This window comes from Penicillium griseofulvum (assembly GCF_001561935.1).
Source record: "Penicillium griseofulvum strain PG3 chromosome Unknown contig_84, whole genome shotgun sequence".
NCBI classification, from domain to species: Eukaryota; Fungi; Ascomycota; class Eurotiomycetes; order Eurotiales; family Aspergillaceae; genus Penicillium; species Penicillium griseofulvum.
Window position 1 is genome coordinate 442397 of NW_024467475.1, and position 17973 is coordinate 460369.

The 17973-nt window shown below is 47.6% G+C and overlaps 8 protein-coding genes across 8 annotated transcripts; 4 read left to right on the forward strand and 4 right to left on the reverse strand.

Moving 5' to 3' along the window:
* Positions 1-29: 29 nt before the first annotated feature.
* On the forward strand, positions 30-1468 carry PGRI_047200 (questin oxidase family protein; the record flags this gene model as incomplete). Its single annotated transcript, XM_040792433.1, has 4 exons — positions 30-236; positions 322-467; positions 530-657; positions 723-1468. 4 exons carry the CDS (start codon positions 30-32, stop codon positions 1466-1468), a joined length of 1227 nt encoding a protein of 408 aa, XP_040644400.1.
* A 424-nt stretch (positions 1469-1892) lies between these two features.
* Positions 1893-3838, forward strand: PGRI_047210 (HECT-type E3 ubiquitin transferase; the record flags this gene model as incomplete). The annotated part of the gene is made up of 3 exons (XM_040792434.1): positions 1893-2639; positions 3158-3445; positions 3542-3838. 3 exons carry the CDS (start codon positions 1893-1895, stop codon positions 3836-3838), a joined length of 1332 nt encoding a protein of 443 aa, XP_040644401.1.
* A 179-nt stretch (positions 3839-4017) lies between these two features.
* On the reverse strand, positions 4018-5413 carry PGRI_047220 (TauD/TfdA dioxygenase family protein; the record flags this gene model as incomplete). Its single annotated transcript, XM_040792435.1, has 5 exons — positions 4018-4131; positions 4192-4325; positions 4389-4880; positions 4947-5152; positions 5217-5413. The coding sequence occupies 5 exons, from the start codon at positions 5411-5413 to the stop codon at positions 4018-4020; spliced, it is 1143 nt and encodes a 380-aa protein (XP_040644402.1).
* A 1134-nt stretch (positions 5414-6547) lies between these two features.
* On the forward strand, positions 6548-8423 carry PGRI_047230 (putative transporter; the record flags this gene model as incomplete). The annotated part of the gene is made up of 5 exons (XM_040792436.1): positions 6548-6802; positions 6860-8029; positions 8092-8210; positions 8262-8345; positions 8399-8423. The coding sequence occupies 5 exons, from the start codon at positions 6548-6550 to the stop codon at positions 8421-8423; spliced, it is 1653 nt and encodes a 550-aa protein (XP_040644403.1).
* Positions 8424-8616: 193 nt separating this feature from the next.
* Positions 8617-9053, reverse strand: PGRI_047240 (uncharacterized protein; the record flags this gene model as incomplete). The annotated part of the gene is made up of 2 exons (XM_040792437.1): positions 8617-8836; positions 8959-9053. 2 exons carry the CDS (start codon positions 9051-9053, stop codon positions 8617-8619), a joined length of 315 nt encoding a protein of 104 aa, XP_040644404.1.
* Positions 9054-12939: 3886 nt separating this feature from the next.
* Positions 12940-14969, reverse strand: PGRI_047250 (putative phosphoinositide-specific phospholipase C; the record flags this gene model as incomplete). Its single annotated transcript, XM_040792438.1, has 3 exons — positions 12940-13664; positions 13717-14470; positions 14574-14969. The coding sequence occupies 3 exons, from the start codon at positions 14967-14969 to the stop codon at positions 12940-12942; spliced, it is 1875 nt and encodes a 624-aa protein (XP_040644405.1).
* A 616-nt stretch (positions 14970-15585) lies between these two features.
* Positions 15586-16435, forward strand: PGRI_047260 (uncharacterized protein; the record flags this gene model as incomplete). The annotated part of the gene is made up of 2 exons (XM_040792439.1): positions 15586-15634; positions 15687-16435. 2 exons carry the CDS (start codon positions 15586-15588, stop codon positions 16433-16435), a joined length of 798 nt encoding a protein of 265 aa, XP_040644406.1.
* Positions 16436-16696: 261 nt separating this feature from the next.
* PGRI_047270 (mitochondrial 54S ribosomal protein mL54) lies at positions 16697-17452 on the reverse strand (the record flags this gene model as incomplete). Its single annotated transcript, XM_040792440.1, has 2 exons — positions 16697-16947; positions 16999-17452. The coding sequence occupies 2 exons, from the start codon at positions 17450-17452 to the stop codon at positions 16697-16699; spliced, it is 705 nt and encodes a 234-aa protein (XP_040644407.1).
* Positions 17453-17973: the final 521 nt, after the last annotated feature.

A 17973-nucleotide genomic window follows, 5' to 3' on the forward strand; every position in this document is an offset into this window, starting at 1 on the left:
TACTAGAAACGACCTCACCCATCGCCACGATGTTTACTGTTCGGTGGCCATCATTACCGTCGTTTGGATCGCTCTTATCCTCACCCACCCAGGCTATTGATCTGCCCCCGGTCAACATCCATGAAACCGAGACAGCCCAAGACAAGCCGGGCCGGGCATTGAAACACCTACTGAAATTGAATCATGTCGAGAACTCACTGTTTGACTGTCGCAACTTCCCTAACCAGCTAATTCATGTGAGTGATCTACATTGCCTTTGTAATATGGGCTTTCAATGTATGAATTCCTCGTCATTGAACGATAACATTGACTTGCTCGCAGCTCTTGAGCTCCTCTTTTCTCCAAGGCGCAGACGCCGATACTTTAGGCCGGATATATGAGAAGGAAACATCTAATCTGGTTAAATGGAAAGCATCACCGGCAGAAATCACCACTCTTGACTGGCGAGGTCACCTGGGATGTCGAGGGTGGGTTGCTGGCCCCGTTTCGGCCTTGCTTTCGCTTGGGACTCCTCGCTAACTTTAGGCAGATTTGATCGAGCTTTCGTGGATTTCTTTGAAGATGAAATGGTCAACCTTAGCTACAACTGGAAGGAAGTTGTGGCCGAGTACTTGTTTACTGCCAAAGAGCCCATGTTTGATTCTATAATGGCTTCCTGTATGTTTTCTTACTCATGGAGGAGAAAGTCAGCTTGAATCTGCATCTGCTTACTATCTCTCTAGTCGGATTGCCATTGATCCATCTTGCGTACGCCTTTGAAATGGACAGTCGTGAAATCGCAATGGAGGCACTCGGCCTTGCAGCAACCTGCCACAATGACATGTACAAATCCTTGGAGGACTCTAAACAGTCCGAAAACGCGGCAACATATCAATCAAAGTCACTCTTTGCGATTCTTGATCTAGCCAAGAAAGATGAGGACTTAGATGGGCTCTTTCCCACTCCCGGCAATGGCAATCTCGATGCCCTTCTCGTCAGTCGTAACGCCGCGCTTCTCAACCACTGGAAGGCGTGGAAGATCGAGAATCCAATTGAGCAGTTCCGCGAGAGCCAAGAGCTTGCAGCTGCTTTGCTAGTTGGAACAGCAGTTGATTCGACGGGGCATTACGATCGCTTCTTCGCTTTGAACCTTGCAACCAGCCATGCTGTCCGTGTCGTGCTGCCTTTCATACCCCCCCAGTTCCAAATTCCTCTTCTTCGACAATGGTGGTTAATGTGCGTGGGAATTTACGTCGCGCAACTACGGCCCGAGATCGAAATGGACAAAATTCGGAATTATGATCTGAATAGAAAGGACTGGGAATGGGTTGCCGACAAAGCTGTCAATGGCGACTTCTCATCCAATGTGCACTTTGTCACGACTACTCGAGCACTGAAAGAACTGGCATCGACTTGGGGCGATTCCGATAGCTTCTTCTTGAAGGCTGCCGTGCAATTTGTGACTGAGTTCAAGGGTTGGCGGGTTTAACTCCATCGGATGTGAGCCGTACTACAGGATTTATTTGTAACCTTTTCACCCACCCAACTCAAAGATATATAAGATTTAATGAATAATTGAAGAAAATATACTCCGTATTGATTGATGCATGTTTCCTTCGTATAGAATCACATGATTTCAGATTTCAGATTGACTGTTTGCTATGTTTGCTCCGTTTGCATTTCAGAACGCGATGACCGAAATCACCACTGTGATTCACCAATCTCTTTTTAAGCACGACATGTTTCTCGTGGCCTTAGACTAGGGTAACTCTGAGGAAAGTGTGCTTTCTAGATGATCACCTAGGTTTCCTGCCCTCTTTGCCATCACTCTTCTGGCCTAGGATCATCAAAACACCACCAGTCATCGACGATCATCGCTCTGCCTGGACACATACGCGTGCACAACTTCCACAATGCAAGATGCGGATGTACCTCTATATCTTCATGCAGAATTCCTACCAAACATTCGCCAGATAACCCTTTACATCGCCCTCCCCGGGACTGCAGCATTTGATGGAGTCCGACCAGATATCCAACTTTCAGAATCAAGAAAAGCAGTCATAGTTTCCCTATCAACCCCATTTGAATATGTCACAGAAACATTCAAACTACCAGCCCGCGTTAATGACGCGTCGCGTCGCGTGTTGAAAACAATATCTGGACCAGCTCCAAAATCAGATCCCAATAGCGCTGGGAATCCGAGCTATGATTTTTCTTTTCGCATGCAAGTCGATCCTGATGAAGAGGTGCTGGCGCCTCGAGATGAACTAATCAATGAATTTGTGCCTTGGACAGCAGACCAAATGTCGTCCTCGACTCGCATTCGTTGTCGAGAGTGTGAACATGCTTTTCTTGATTCCTCATCAATACCCGAGTCGGTTGATCAGGGAACAGGCGAAAGCCCTGCTCTAGGATGGATATGGAAAGACCTTCCAAGTGGCAACTGGGCTGAAATGATGGATTTCTGGCATTGTCACAAACCTGACCCCCATGAAGGCCACGAGAAAGACGAGAAAGACTATGCTCTTCAGGTCGAAGATCAAACCGCGCAGACCAAAGGATATGGTGCGGATAGCCACGTGGTGGCTATGTCTGGGACAGTCTTTGTTGATGTTGCCACTTTCCTTCTTGCCGAGACAGACTGCACAGGCTTGAAAAAGGTAAGATTTATATACCTCTCCCTTCCTCCCACCATCGCTTCACCCTACTTCTTATTCCCTGGAACCGGGCAAACTAGAAGGGGGCCACTCCTTTTTCAGTGGGGTGGTCTCCGATACAATTGCCCAAGATGGACGAAACGCTCTTTGTGTATTTGCAATTCAAGGCGAAGGCGGTACTCTCGCAGGGACAGGATCACGGACTAGATGGGTGGTTATCCTCTCTCCGCAGATGGATTTCGCTCTTCGCGTCTGCGATAATGGACTTGTGTGAGCCGTCTTTTCCCTGTTTTGTGACTCAAAGGGTTCTCTTTTTTTCAGCGCCGGCTATTTGAGCAGTGGAGCAGGCGTGATTACAAGAGTTACATTAAATTATTCTCTTTGTGCGATGTGACATGGGCGATATCTATATAGACGTGAGCTTGAATGCAATGCCTTTTTCTTCCTTCGCTCCCCAGTATTTTATTCGGTGCAATAGTTACAATTCTTCTACACTTGCAATTCGCTAACCAGCAATATAGGGCAATGAAGAAGAGCAAAAATCCAACAGTCAAGTCTCAGCACATCGAACCCTCGACTGCGCAAACTGCAATGCCATAATCGGTATGGAAGATCCAATGACTAAGGGATGGCGACTCCTGAAGTCCAACGTATCCCTGAATACCAATTCACCGAGCTGTGAGGCAGACATTGTGAAATGGGAGGTCCACCCAACAGAAACAATCGTTGCCGCACAGTTGCTTGAGTTGATCGAGAGAGAAAGCGCTCGGCGATTCGTCGTTCATTGTGGCCAGAAGAACGGTCTTGTGGTAGGTGTTCTTCCATTCAACTCCAATTGTCTTTGAATTTGAGGCATTGTATAGAATCAAATCTACAAGTGACACCTGCTAACAAATACCTGGCAGCTTTGGGTCTTCAATCCAGACATACGATACTCGAATTCTAGTCCAGGCTGTAGCATCATGGCCCAGCAAGCAATGAAGGTATTCTACCAAAAGTCCGCCAATGTAGATGAGCTGCTCCATCCGGAAATCGGGAACCCCTCCCCCTTGTCGGTGGAAGAGTTGGAGTTGCCATCTATGACATTCGAGGCAATGTCGCAAGCGTTGACTAGGAGTAATGAGATGCTCCCGCTCTCTGCTAGGCGGTTTAATGAGTGGGATGTTGGGCTCTTGGGTCGTTTCAGGCGCGAGAAAGTTTGAGTTGTTGGGTATTTGTATACCACAAAGTGAGAAATCCTATAACGTACATGCAGCAGATCTACGCTGATAATGCAAGGATAGAAATTAAATCATTCTTTATTATTCATTTTTTCTCGATTTGGGGTTGGGATTATCGTAGCTACGTGTTATTATAAATGTGAAGGCTTCCAGCGCTCCATCTAACCATCGAAGGGTGTCTCATAAGGAGGCTCAGCCTGGGGCGTGAGACGAGCGATGTGTCGGCGCTGGCCATCCTCCCAGTCGAAAACGGCGGAGTGGCATGCCACACGGTTCTGTGAAGGTCAGCATCTTTTCTCATACCCAAAAAGGACTAGATTGGTGCTATAACTTACATCCCAGACGACGACGGTGCCAGCCTTCCAGCGAATACGAGCCTGGACGTCCTGCGACAAGGCGATGTGGTCGTACAGGAACTTGAGGAGATGGTCTGATTCCTCTTTCTTGTAACCGACAATGTAACGGGTGACTATGCGACATGAACAATGTCAGCTTTCCAAATATTTCGCCGAATATTCTGTTCCAGACTTACACTGAGGGTTCACATAAAGTGCCTTCTCGCCAGTCACTGGGTGAGTTCGGACAATAGGATGCTCCGATGTGACAGGGTCACGGCGGGCAATACCACCTCCATTTAAACTAGCATTGATCTGCTCGAGGCCGGAGTGTACGGCCTTCAATCCGTGGAGTCGTTCCCGGAAACCAGGGGATAGACGCTTATATGCCTGGACCATGTCGGCAAACAGGGTGTCACCACCTGTGGTGGGACCGTCGAGCGCATATAAGAAAGTCGTACCGGGAGGCTGCTTCTCGAAGGTAACATCCGAGTGCCATGTGATAGTATTGGTGCGCTGCTTTAGGAACTCTTCGCCGGTGCGGTCGTCAGCACCGCGGAAGACAAGGTGGATCTCTGGGAAGCCCTTAGGGGCCCCTGAGGTCTGGTGAATGTGGTGTCGGCCAAAGTAGCCAGCATAGTCGACGACCTCTTGAATCGGACGAGATGCGAAATCTTGGTCGCGGAACGCTGTTTAGATTTGTTAGACTCATGCTTAGAAGGAGGGTGGAGATGGAAGGAATTCCGATCACGCACCGACGACTCGTCGCTGTGCAACATAGAGGGCCAATTGATCTTTTCCCTTGTCAGATAGTTGGCTTAGTTGCACGCCATGGACCTCAGAGCCAATGAAGGGAGTGATCTGGTCGACCTCGACTTGGCCCTTAGGCAGTAAGTCCGGGAAAGAGGCGTCGGCATCCTTGCCGTGATCGTAGTGCTCAAAGTACTCCAGAGGGGGGTATCTAGGCGTCCATTAGATCTGATATTCATGGGGATGTGGGTCGTCATTTAGACCGGGGTATATACCTTTCTGTCTCGTTATCCCAAACGGGCAGATATTCGGGATAGGATACAGGAGGTACCTTGTCTGTGCCCTTGATCTCAACATCCTTTTCACACTTGTATCCAATCAAGTTCTCCTTGTTGTGGCCGCCGTCCGACTTCAGCGAAATCGCAACAGGCGGGGCGCGCAGCGACACTGTTTCGGTAAGGGAAGGAGCCATGTTAGGATTGGGTTGGAGATAGAGAGTGTCTAGTGCCTCTGTGATCAAATGTGTTTTCTCTGTGACATTTCTCAAGGGTTAACATAGCCATATATAATCATTCCAACACATCAAACACGGATTGCGCCATTATTGCGGGGGTTTGTATTTGCGGGACATTGGAATGCTTTCCGTGATCATCGCGAGCCAACCGACGAGCCGGGGTTATGTGAACGTGTAGTGTAGTATACAATATAAATAATAGTTCTAGCATTGGCTGAGGATGACGTGATAAGTAGCGTCTACTGACAATTCTGATATATTAACCAAGTATTTTCTGTACTTCGTACTTCGTACTTCATTCTATGTTGTACGTCGGATATACGACTGTCAAATCCACTATGGCGTGATAGGCAACTCTCAACGGCCTAACTATTAATTTTTGGCTTAGACAGTTTCTATTTAAGTCATTAAACGACTTATATAGGCAATATTATAAGGGAAAATATTGAGATGCCAATGGTATAATGGGTAGTTAATGTTATTACAACATAGACCACTATTCCGTGCAATGTTGTGCTTTGGATCTTATGCAGATCTTCGTCAAGCGAAGAGTCCGCGAAATATCCCTGCTATATCTAGCCTCGCTGACTCTAACGTCACTCTCACTACACTTGCGTGATTAAGCCAAGCTGACACCCAACTGGACAATATCTGCCGGCTCGTCGTCTCTTTCCAAATACTAGTCACCGACGGTCTGACATCTCTACTATCTCTCGAGATTTTGATCAACGATATCCACGATCCCACCAAAGGCCCTCCTGACTTCGAGTCGAGGCCTCCCTGGGCCTACCTAATCAGCTACCCTGTGCACGGTCCGGGTGCTGCTAGGTTGCAATTGGGATGCTAAGTCACTTACTCCGTACGCACATCATAATCGGCAATTTCACACCATTCTGTTATCAAGTTTGTGACTTCTACCTGCTCGCCTGGCCCACACACGCAGAGGTCAAGGCGAGGTATATGCTAAATATGGCGTGATAAGTCAACGTCAATGTCGCCTTGCTACCTTTATATGAGTTAATGCCCATCCAACCCAAGCAATGCTTCTCTTCTTCCATCCATAATTGGACTACCGATCCCTGTTACTGCAAGATGACGGTAGAAGAAGCCAATAAAATGGCACCCGATGCCGGGAGCCTTGACTTTAAGGCTACTCCGAGACTCTCATCCGCCGAGTCTTCGTCTTCATCGATGTATGACGGTCCTCGCGCCAAGCAGACAGACTGTGCTTTTGATACAACCGAGGACCCGCGGTTCTATAAGCCCATTCCCGAATATGAGGGCGCCCATCGCTGGGACCCCGACTTTCAGTGGACAGAGGAAGAGGAGAAAGCCGTTGTCAGGAAGGTATGAGTTACTGAAGCTGTCATGTATTATACTCAAAGTATCTGACCGGTTTAATAGATCGACTGGCGTGTTTGTACATTTGCCTGCGTGACCTTCTTTGCGCTCCAGCTAGATCGTGGAAACATTGTACAAGCTACGTCAGATAACATGCTGGATGATATTGGCATGACCACAAACGACTACAATACTGGCCAAACAATTTTCTACTTAACATTTCTCCTCGCCGAGCTGCCCTCCCAGCTCATATCAAAATGGGTCGGCCCTGATCGCTGGATTCCAGTGCAAATGATAAGCTGGAGCATTATCGCCTCGTGCCAGGCATTTATCCAGAACAAGGGTGGGTTCTGGGCGACCCGTGCCATGCTTGGTCTCCTCGAGGGCGGGTTTATTCCAGATACTATCCTTTTCCTGTCATTTTGGTACAAGTCCAAGGAGTTGCCTATCCGGCTCAGCTTCTTCTGGATGACATATGAAGCAACCGCAATTGTCAGCGCTTTCCTTGCTTTTGGATTCCTCCATATTCGCCAATCGGATGGCACCGGCGGCTGGCGCTACCTATTTGCCCTGGAAGGTTTGATTACGGGCTTGATCGGTATTGTTGCTGCATTCTGGATGCCTCCCTCACCAACGCAGACTGCAGGCCGTTTCCGCGGTAAGAATGGCTGGTTTAATGAGCACGAAGAGAAAATTATGGTCAACCGTGTGCTGCGCGATGACCCAAGCAAAGGAACAATGCACAATCGTCAGGCCGTTACTCCCAAGCTGCTCTGGCAGGCCCTGAAGGACTATGACATGTGGCTCATCTACCTACTCGGCCTGACTTGGATGATTCCTAACACACCGGCTACATCGTACATCAGTTTAGAACTGAAAGCGCTCGGTTTTAGCACTTTCAACACGAACTTGCTCACTATCCCGGCCTATATTATCTTCATTGTCAATCTACTAGTGTGGACTTGGATGTCAGAGCGGTTTAATCAGCGACTACTGCTTGGTGTGGGTGCCGAGCTTTGGGCTCTGATCCTGTTGATCGCCCTAGAGACTATTTCTGAGGATGCCAGTGCTTGGGTGCGTTGGGCTCTGCTGATAATGTTGATTGGAATGCCTTACGTGCATGCTATCATTGTTGCAATTACATCGCGTAATGCAGGCTCGGTGAGGACGCGAACAGTCGCTACTGCTGTCTACAACATGATGGTGCAGGCGAGTAGCATTATTGGTAACAACGTGAGTTCTTGTTTCCGGTTACCTTGTGCGCTCAAGGTATCATTACTAACCCTCACATCCAGGTCTACCGCAGCGAAGATAAGCCGTACTATCACACCGGTAATAGGGTCCTCATGGCTCTTGCGGTGTGGAGTATGGCGATATTCATCATCGCTAAGATTTACTACGTGAGGCGTAACAAGTATGTTAACCCATGTGCTCCGATCGGATTGCTTTTGCTAAAATTTGCTAGACAAAATGCCGCTATCTGGGATAAAATGTCCAGTGAAGAGCGGTCGCGATACGTGGCTGAGAACAAAGACCTTGGAAACAAGAGGTTTGTCCGATTGTATCTTGCTGTGTGACTGGATGCTAATGATTGCGCTACAGAGTCGATTTCCGATTTTTGCACTAGACCTTATAAATGCATTGTCTGGCACATATGCAATTGGATTATATAGATATTAACGAGACTTTATAACGCGAAATGGAACAACTCAATGAGCTGAGCTCGTTCGGCAGCAGTGTCATCAAAATGTTCGCTAGCGAATTTTCAACCAGTAAAGATTTCTCGATATATCAATTTGAAGACAAAATTTGCCTTCTTCCTACTCTCCGATCACATACTCACATCCCTCACTCCCAATCCAAACTTCGTGGACTTTTCCAGCAGGAACATCAACCCTCTCTCCAGCTCCAAAAGTCTCCTTTTTCACTTCCCCATTATACAATTTAGCATTGTCATCGGGATAAGTGATTGTGAGAGATCCACGGCGGATAAGGTGTGTTGTTAGACCGCTGTGCGAGTGCGGGGAATAATGGGCGTTGCTGAACGGCCAGGTCAGCATCAGTATATCCACCCCCAAATGAAAGACTGATTTACAAATAATTCAATCGGTTCTCCCATTTTGGGTGTATCATCTCTAAGATATCCATGTACCTGTACGTACCTTTGATCTGTCCAGGTGAAGATATGTCGAAAACCCCACTCGCGGACGAGACGCTCGCTCTCGGTGCGTGTGCCGGTTGGATACTTTTCCGTCATTGCCGTAGGATTTTCAGTGTCACTTTCTTGCGCATGCAATGAGATATACTCAAGTTAGAGGCTGGCTGATGCGCATATGTACCGAATAAAGCTAAGTCAGTCGGAACCTTCCCCTTGCTGTTTTGAGGCTTAGCTCTTGCCGCTTTAGGAAACCCGAGCTGAGTACAGTTTTGTTAGCCTCGTTTTGGCCTGACCTCGTGAAGACAAGAGGGAACTGGAGGGTATGCTAACCCCGGAGAAGTCAAATATTTTGAAGTCCAATGTTGTAAGAGATGTACTCGACGGCGTGTTAAGATATATGGTAGAGTTAAAGAGTCGAATGATGTCATAGAATAATGTATCACGTGTTTACATACTACTTTGCATATGCAGGACAAAAGTACTATAAGAACCCCTAATCTAGGATGAGGGGTACTTATAGACGATCTGATAAAGTGTTCGACTCGGCCCGATGGCAAAGACAGCTCCCGATTATATTTGTTAACATTATATCAACTAGTGAAGGAAAAGCAAGAATTTCGTATCTCATGGTCAGAAAAACGCTATAAATAAAAAAGGAGAAACAAAAGCACCATGGTAACACCCTATTGCAACTTTTGCCTGAGGTTTACCCATTATCAAAAGCGTGGGGTGTCAATCTCCAAGATGTGCGCAGGCCTTTGTATTTTCGGACCAATTGAATCCATTCTCAAAATTGAAGAGGGAATTTCCATGATTTGGAGAGGGTATGAGGTGAAGAGATCAGATCATATTTGGAAAGCATGGGCACACATGACCGCGCAAAGTCCCTGTACCCATGATAGATATGTAAGATGGGACTTCGAGCCTATCATGCGCAAGGTGTGTGACAGATGTGACAGTTTTTGCCTGGGATAACCCAAACTTCTTTCCCCTGCGCTTGGCAATTAGGGCATCGCACACCGGGCATCTACGGAATAGTTAGTATATCTTTCTTAAAGTACTTTAGGTACCACATTGATGTGGTAGAGGGGCACGAACCTTGGTGACGGTAGTGGAGTTTGAGCACACTGGTGGGGCACATTGGGAGGAAGTCATGATGTTTTTGGTAGGGTATGTCGGTCAAGCAATGATAGAGAGGAGTATGGATAGAGTTCAATGCCGAAGCCCGAGGATAGTGCTTAGATACCTCTTAAGTCGAAGTATGAAAACAAGACTATGGGAATAGGATGAGGAAGGGGTCCTTATAAGGCATGGAAATCAAGGAAAGCAAGGAAAGAAACCAAAGGAGAAGAATAGATCTAGTTCATACTGGCTAATCAAAAGGAAGGAAAGGAATCAAAGGAAATTAAAAAAAATATATATAAAAGAAAAAACAAAAAATTAGAATCTCAAAATTAAATATCAAAATAATACCAAAATAATGTTCAAATAATATCACATTCTATCAAAATACCACCTCGGTCACTTTGTTTCCCCAAAATGATCAGCTATTGACAGTCGATGGATGCTCCTCCTGACGGCTTGGCTTTGCTGCACAGGCCATCAGAGCCCAAAAAGAAAAAGCCAAACGCAGAGTCATCACTTTTGTCGCACGCCACTAGCCCACTAAAACCAATCACAGAGGTGTCCTCGGTACCTCCCGAGGCCTCCGGTCCTTGAATTGATGTTTGCTTTCTACGTCCGTAAACCTCGGAAGGATCAGCAATCCAAAAGGATTAGACAAAGAAATGAGCTTCGGCAACTTGCATCTCATTCACCGATACTTCAAAGGAAAAAGGGGCAACTCTGAGCACATTCAGTAGTTGATGTATCAACCTGGAACCCTATGGCAGATCCAAAATAGGTCTAGTGCCTCGGTCAGCTTGGTATTAGCGTTGTGTTAGCGTTGTGATTCGCCAACAACATTCGACATGGCTGCGTTTCTCGTCCTCTCTCCAGTCCTGAGAAGACGATCTGACCCGATCATTGGTTCTATGTAACGGAGTAGCCCGTTCAACATATATTTTCCTGTTATGCATGCAAATTCCATGACGCATGAACCCCCTATCGAATTACGAATATCTTCCACATCCAGTTTGCCATCTGATCTATACTCGAGAATCCGAGGACACTGAATTCAGTACTAGAATTCATGTGTGAATTATCTCTAACTTTATCGGGGAAATTACCGGTCAACTTGACTTATCTGTTAGTCCCCACTAGCAATGTTGATCAATCTGATGCATATCGCTTGGCGCGCGTTGATCGCTCTTCATGAACTTTTACAGAACTCCATAGTGATTCTCAGGCTTCCAATCCTCCCATAATATTCCTCCAATCCCCACAATTGGGGCTATGGCTCGCAGCATGCAAGTATTTCACCTACCCGTACGGAGTACGGAGCACTCCGTACTACGTGTCTGTAGCGAAGTCCAAGGCTGGGCTGCTATCCCGCGTTCTTACACGTATCTTGCCAACAATTCCCTTTTAACATCCTTATGGCCGTCAGATTCCGTATTAACTGTATTGCCGCGACTTTTTCTCTCTCCTCAAGGTCTTATGATATATAAGTGGGTAGCTACCTACATATGTAGGCAAGCGCTCACATGGCAGTTCTACTAAATTATGTGGAAAGACTATTCTGATATCACCAACGTCACAGATTGCCATGTGCATATCCTTGCCTTAGCGCTCTTCTGGAAACCAGCATATTTGGATTCTCTTCGATTATATTCCGTACTCATGCGCGGCATCGGTACAATGCATATATCATGCGGCTAATGAATGATCTCGCAAGTACGGAGTACTACTCTGTACATGACACCAGCACGACACATACAGCACGGAGTAGGGACGGTATGTACTCCGTACATATGCACCTGCTTCAGATGTCAATGCAGCCGCCTAGCTAAAACAAGGCATGATCCGCCCCAAGTCTTGGTCCTTCTACCTTTATCCAGACATCCCGAGAAAGTGCAAGGTGAAGGTTAATGAGTTGTTTCTAATGACTGTCTTCTGTCAACAAAGTCGTCGCGTTCACAACTCTGCACAATGCAGCCCCAATGAATCAAACAATTCAAGTGCCGGAGTGACCTTGTTTCTGTGCAACGCCCTCGAATCCCGAGGTCAGATATGCACGCTGACCGACACGATTGTATCTCACAATCGTGATTGCTAATCTGTAGTCTGTCGCTTATGACTATATCGAAAATGGGGTTTGTAATACATATTCCGACGGACTGGTCACATTTGTCAGATGCCAAAGCGTCTTTCTGCAACCTTTTTGTTCCTGATGCTCCCCATGTGGAAGTGCGCTGTACGACATGCTGCCCAAATTCTGCCCAAAGACGAATCGCGATTCTAGCCCCGTGTTTCCTGGAATGGTCTTCTTGGTTTACAGAATATCACAATTTGTCCAATACCTAACTCTATACTAAGAATTGTGAACATCAATGAACTTCGGCGACGGCTTATTCTGGGTAGTCAAGTAAACCGCTTAACAATATTAACCAGCAAGATACCCCCGGTCTTCGTGCCGGTGCAATCATGAAGATGAAGCAACCGATGACCCTCCCGTAGCCGGTCAAGTCGGATACAGGCCCACGCCGCCAACGGATCCCGTCCGATCTCATCGTCCTTGATCTTGAACCTAAGAGAAAACAGGATTGTGTCAGTGGCTTGTACTCTGTGCATAGTCACTGCATATTCGAAGGTGAAACGCATTACGGGGCAGTGTGCGTGATAGTGGGGGTGATGCTGAGGAAAGATGCAGGTTGCCCTGCTAAGCCCAAGCCCAAGCCCCCACGATGCATCGTGTTACCAAAGGGGAGCGGGGAATAAGCAAATACCAAGTCCAGTCGTCATGTTTATGTGACGCGGGCAAGTGCATACGTTCTTTGGCGGGTATCACAATGCAGGGTTTATGCCTGCATACTGGACAACGAATTTATGCGATGGGAGGTAGAAACGCAGCAAGGGGAAGATATGTGATGAAGGGAGAGGCCAAAGCACGAGGTAAATTGCTCGATACATCGAGGCAAGCAAGGAAGAGATAGAAGAGAAAGACTGACCGTAAGAAACTAAGCTCCTCAATTATCCCCGCCACGGTCGGGAACTCCAACTTCTGGCCCCCGAAGTCCGGGTTCCGACCTGAAGAACTCTTCGTGCATCGCCTGTAGCTGCTCTTTTCTGCGTCAGAGCTCGCGTCATCCTGGTCCAGGACGAGTTCGCCTTCCGGTTCTTCGACGTGCAGCTGGCAATTCACATAGGGTTTGAATCCCCTCTCACTGTGGTCGCCCGGTGGCAGAGAGAGGTCTTGCGCGGCGTATACTTCAATTGAAAGGGTCAAGTTGCGACGCTGGATAACATCTGTCGGAGAATTACCACTTCGGTAGCCGGAGGGCTTCAGTCGCCAGCCGTGGGTTCCAACAAACATTCCGTGGTTGAGCATCATGCCCTTATCTAAATTCTGCCAGTTTAATGCTACCAGCTGGGCGCCACGTCGCCAGTAGAATGTTGGATCAAGGTTCGACGAGGTGACTCGGAATGCGAACGGATAGATACGCATCAGAGATCTTCGGTTGTGCTCAAACAAGGCGTCGCGGTGGCTGACATGGGCTTCTCGCGCTGCTTTTTCGGAAAGTGAGAACACATGGAGAGGAACTTTGGCCTCTATTAATGAGATTAGAATCATCATGACTGTATCTACAATGCTCATGCATACCCGGTTGGTCAAAATGACTGAAATGGTACGCGCGAGTATAAACAGCCAGTTTGGCCAGCGCATCGAGAATCTTCGATGGCTTCGCTGACTGCTGCCCCGAGGACTTGTCGTCTGATTTTGGTGGCGTCAGAGCTTCTCCTTCGACTTTCTCTTCCCCGCCGCTTAGTGGAACACATTTGCTCTTGATCAAGATCTTTCTCTTCAGATCACCTAGCGAGGGAAGCTTTCCGTTATCAGGAGGAGGCTCCACGAGGAATCCTTTCCATGCCTCCAACATGATGTCAACCATCGTCTGTTGCTGCTCAAGAGACGCATGTACCTCGAGACTAATGACAAGTGGAAGATCACTGACAACGAATCCGCTGTCACGGATTGCATAGCAGATTTCACGAAATGTAGTTCCCTTGGTCAGGGTATGTCCATGCAGAACACGAGGCTCGACCCGAACAGGCATGTGGCTCGTTGCAGCCTCTTCATCCACTGGTCGCTGAGGCGACTTGACGGATTTGCGGCGAAGGACACTACTAAGTTTCGCTTCCAACTTGGACGAGACTGATGCTCTCTTTTCTTTGGCGGGTTTTTCCTGGCCTCCTTTCTTGGTTTTCATCTTTTCTTTCGATTTGCTTCCCGTATTATTCTTCCCTTCTTCCGTCTCTGAATCACTGCTGCTACTGTCGCTGTCACTTGAGTTTGGAGTGTCCAATTCCCCATCCCAGACATCGATCTCGACGGACCTACAGCCACGGAGGAGGACCTATTGGAGCATGAGTAAGTCAAATATTGAAGGCTGGGTTCTAAGAGGTCATAGCATCCATAGAGGGTGAATGGTAGGACTATTCTGCAAATCATCAACTCACAGATGTATAAGCACTAGCAGCAGCGTCGCTGTACAACTGATTACCCGTCAAATAAGTGTTGTGGCTCGATGAGATAAAGTAATCTGAAATAGGCGCGGAAAGATCGAGGGCATCTTCCGGTCCCATCGCAGATGAGTTCGCATCTTTCATGTAGGCACGAAAGGCATCCAGGGAAGCCAAAACATCGACTGACTCGGGAGCATCTGAGACAGTGTCATGCTGCATTTCTTGGAGGAAATAGTTTGTAGTTGGGGCATGTGCATCAACAAACTTGTAAATCTTCTGGATATGATTGTCCAAAGATGGATGGAACTTTTCCACGGTATCTGAGTGTATCTTGGGTGGCTCATGGAGTGCTTGTTTAGCACGCTCCACTAGAGTTTCGACTTTCTCCATCTTGAGCTGTACCGACTAGGGACGTGTAGGAGATGCAACTTTCAATAGCTGGAGGGGTTGACAAAGGCCCCACTTGTTTCAGGGGCTTCAGGAATTTCAAAGATGAATTTTAGAAATATAACACTTTGGAGAAGATGACAGAAAATGTGCCACGTGCGTCTCTCCCCACTGCCACTGCCACTGCCAACGCTAGGCAACGCTGGGCACCGTGGCGCCTTTGCATGTATCGTGCATATAGATCTTTTTTGGACTTGATGAATTTGTACTCATCCTTCAAGAGATTGAGATATATGGATGTACATGTATTATGACCTTCGCTTCGCACATTGGTAGCTTTGTAGTTTTGCTTCGACGAAACCTTGAAAGTATCAAATTACAGTAAATATCAAAGATAGTCAAAGGCTAGAAACCTTTCCAGGTTGACAATATTATCTTCTTTCTTACGCCGGTGTACTTCCAACATTCCAGCTGATAAATCAAAAACCCCGCTCCAGGGCTTCACCGGGCTCTGCTTATAAGTACGAACAACTTCCAAGGTCATCCCAAAACAAATATACATATCTACACATATCTACACATATCTAAAAAACATCTACATGTCTACATATATTACGCAATGACTGAATCTAATATCCACTTCTTTGATCTCCTATCAGACCTACCTGGTACAGACTATACCCTTGGATGACTCCAATGACAGACCACTAACTCAAATAGGTCCTTCCAAGTCATGGTCTGCCAACACTCTCCGGACTAGAATGGTCCTTAACTTCAAGGGTATCCCCTACACTCAAAGTTGGGTATCGTACCCTGATATTGCACCTCTCCTCAAGGCTGCAGGTGTCCCACCTGGCGATCCAGCGATGCCTTACACGCTACCGGCAATTAGCCATAAAGGGTCGATAACTAGTAACCCGGATGGTATACTCATGGATTCCGAGCCGATTGCCATGTACATCGACAAGCTGTACCCGTCGCCCCCACTCTTCCCCCACGGCGACGCAAGCTACTCACTCATGGTTGCCTTGCTGAAGGTACTGGCCCAGATATTACCAAGTATCAGAAAGCTGGTTGTTCCCAATGTCCCATCTGGATTAGATGAGCGTGGACGTGAGTACTTCATCCGGACGCGCTCGAAGACTTTCGGGAAACCGCTTTCTGAGGTCAGGCCGACAGATGAGGCAGAGTTGCTTGCTCTTTGGCAGCATATCGAGAAGGAGGCGGCGACGCTGATTAAGATGCTGAAGGGTAAGGATGGAAAGAAGGGGCCGTTCTTGGAGGGTGAAACGGCTGGCTATGCGGATATTATTCTCGCTGGGGTTTTGGGTTTCTTGCAACGGTTTGAGCAGAGCACCTTTGAGAAGCTGATGGTTCTTGGGAATGGGGAGCTCAAAGCGCTTTATGAAGCTTGTTTGCCCTGGCTGGAAGGGCAGGGTCAGGAGAAGGAGTGGCCAATTCCCCAGTGACTTATATGCCCGACTTTCTCATCGATAGTTATGGTTGTTTGGGATACTCTGCGGTGAGCTTAGATCTGAGACAAGTATCATTTGATATATAGCACAATCGAAAACAAATCAATGTAATAATACACCCCGGGTGTTCCAAAGGGCCCGGTCTATCCAATATCCAATGCAATCTCGAGGCGGTTCTGGGCGCCTGCGACACAACCCCAACAAGAAAAGTACAATCGGGTTCATGTTTGCCACTCGAATTGAAATCAAGCAAGCTTACAGACCACGCAAGAAGTTGGACTCCTTGATGGCCTTCCGTCTGGCATCGCGTGCACTCTTGATGATCTCCGAGCGCTGCTCGAAGCCCTCGGTGGCATCGGCCATGGCATCCGCTGAAGGTGCGTCGCGGTTGTAGGGCGCGGGAGTGATATCGTGAGCGTGATGGTGAGCGGGAATCTTAGCGGCGAGGGGGCCAGTACGAGCAGCCAGCTTCTTCTCGTAACGCTTCCGTTGCTTCTTGTTCAAGGCTGCCACAGGGTAAGCATCATATGAAAGTTAAGAAACCTAGTGTATCTTACTGCTTGGGTCAACACCGCCCTGCTTAGTCTTTGCATCCTTCGAGGCATCCCCCAAGAGGTTCCATAGCCAATCTGGGTACTCAGAATCCTCCTTGGCAAAGACATCCGGCTTGTTCTTGAAGTAGTTGAGTCCGTTCAGTTTGGTTCCGGCCGGGCAGCTGCTCGGTGGGCGCACAGCAGCGGGTTTTGTGGAGGCTCCTGGGTTGACATCGGTATGGACACCTTCAGGGGTGCTCAAAGGCTGAGAAATGCCGGGTGTAGCGGAGGAGATGGCGGACGGGGTTGTGAGGTCGCCAACCGTGGGTTGACGTGGGGAAGGTGGAGAGGGAGTAGCAGCCACAGGAGGGTTGTTATCACTGCTATATGAGCGGAATTGGCTGCGAACCAGAGGCAGCTGGCGCGCACATGCTGAAGCCGTCCGGGTCACTGGCTGCTGGGTGAATCGGGACAGCATTGTTGTGCGGCAGCTTTTGCAGATCATTGTGGCGGGATAAATCTGAGAAAGAAAGAGAATGGACTGGAAAGATATTAAAAGATCTAATAGAAGGCTGTGCGAGAAAAGGGATCACAATTGCGTTGAGATGCAATAGACAAGCGCGGAGACACAGCTGTCGCAGAAAACTGCGGCCATATTTGATGCCAAGACGGAGATCAGTCACGTGATACATCGACAAATATGGCATATGGCACAAAAAAGATCCCTTCCTTGCTGCAAGGCCCTAGTCTTCATATATTATACGCCTAACAGATAAATATCCTTACCATTCTATCATTCTCGAACTTTCTTGTTCTAACCTCGTCATCTAAACTGGTCGCCCGCCCATATTTATCACGTGTTACCGCGCCTCTCAGTCAACATCTATTGATTAGTTCTCAATTACCAATGTTCATTGAAAATACCTCCTGCAAATTCCAAGGGTAAAATGCAAAATTCTCTCAATTTGTATACAGCGAGAAAGGAAAGTATCAAAATGA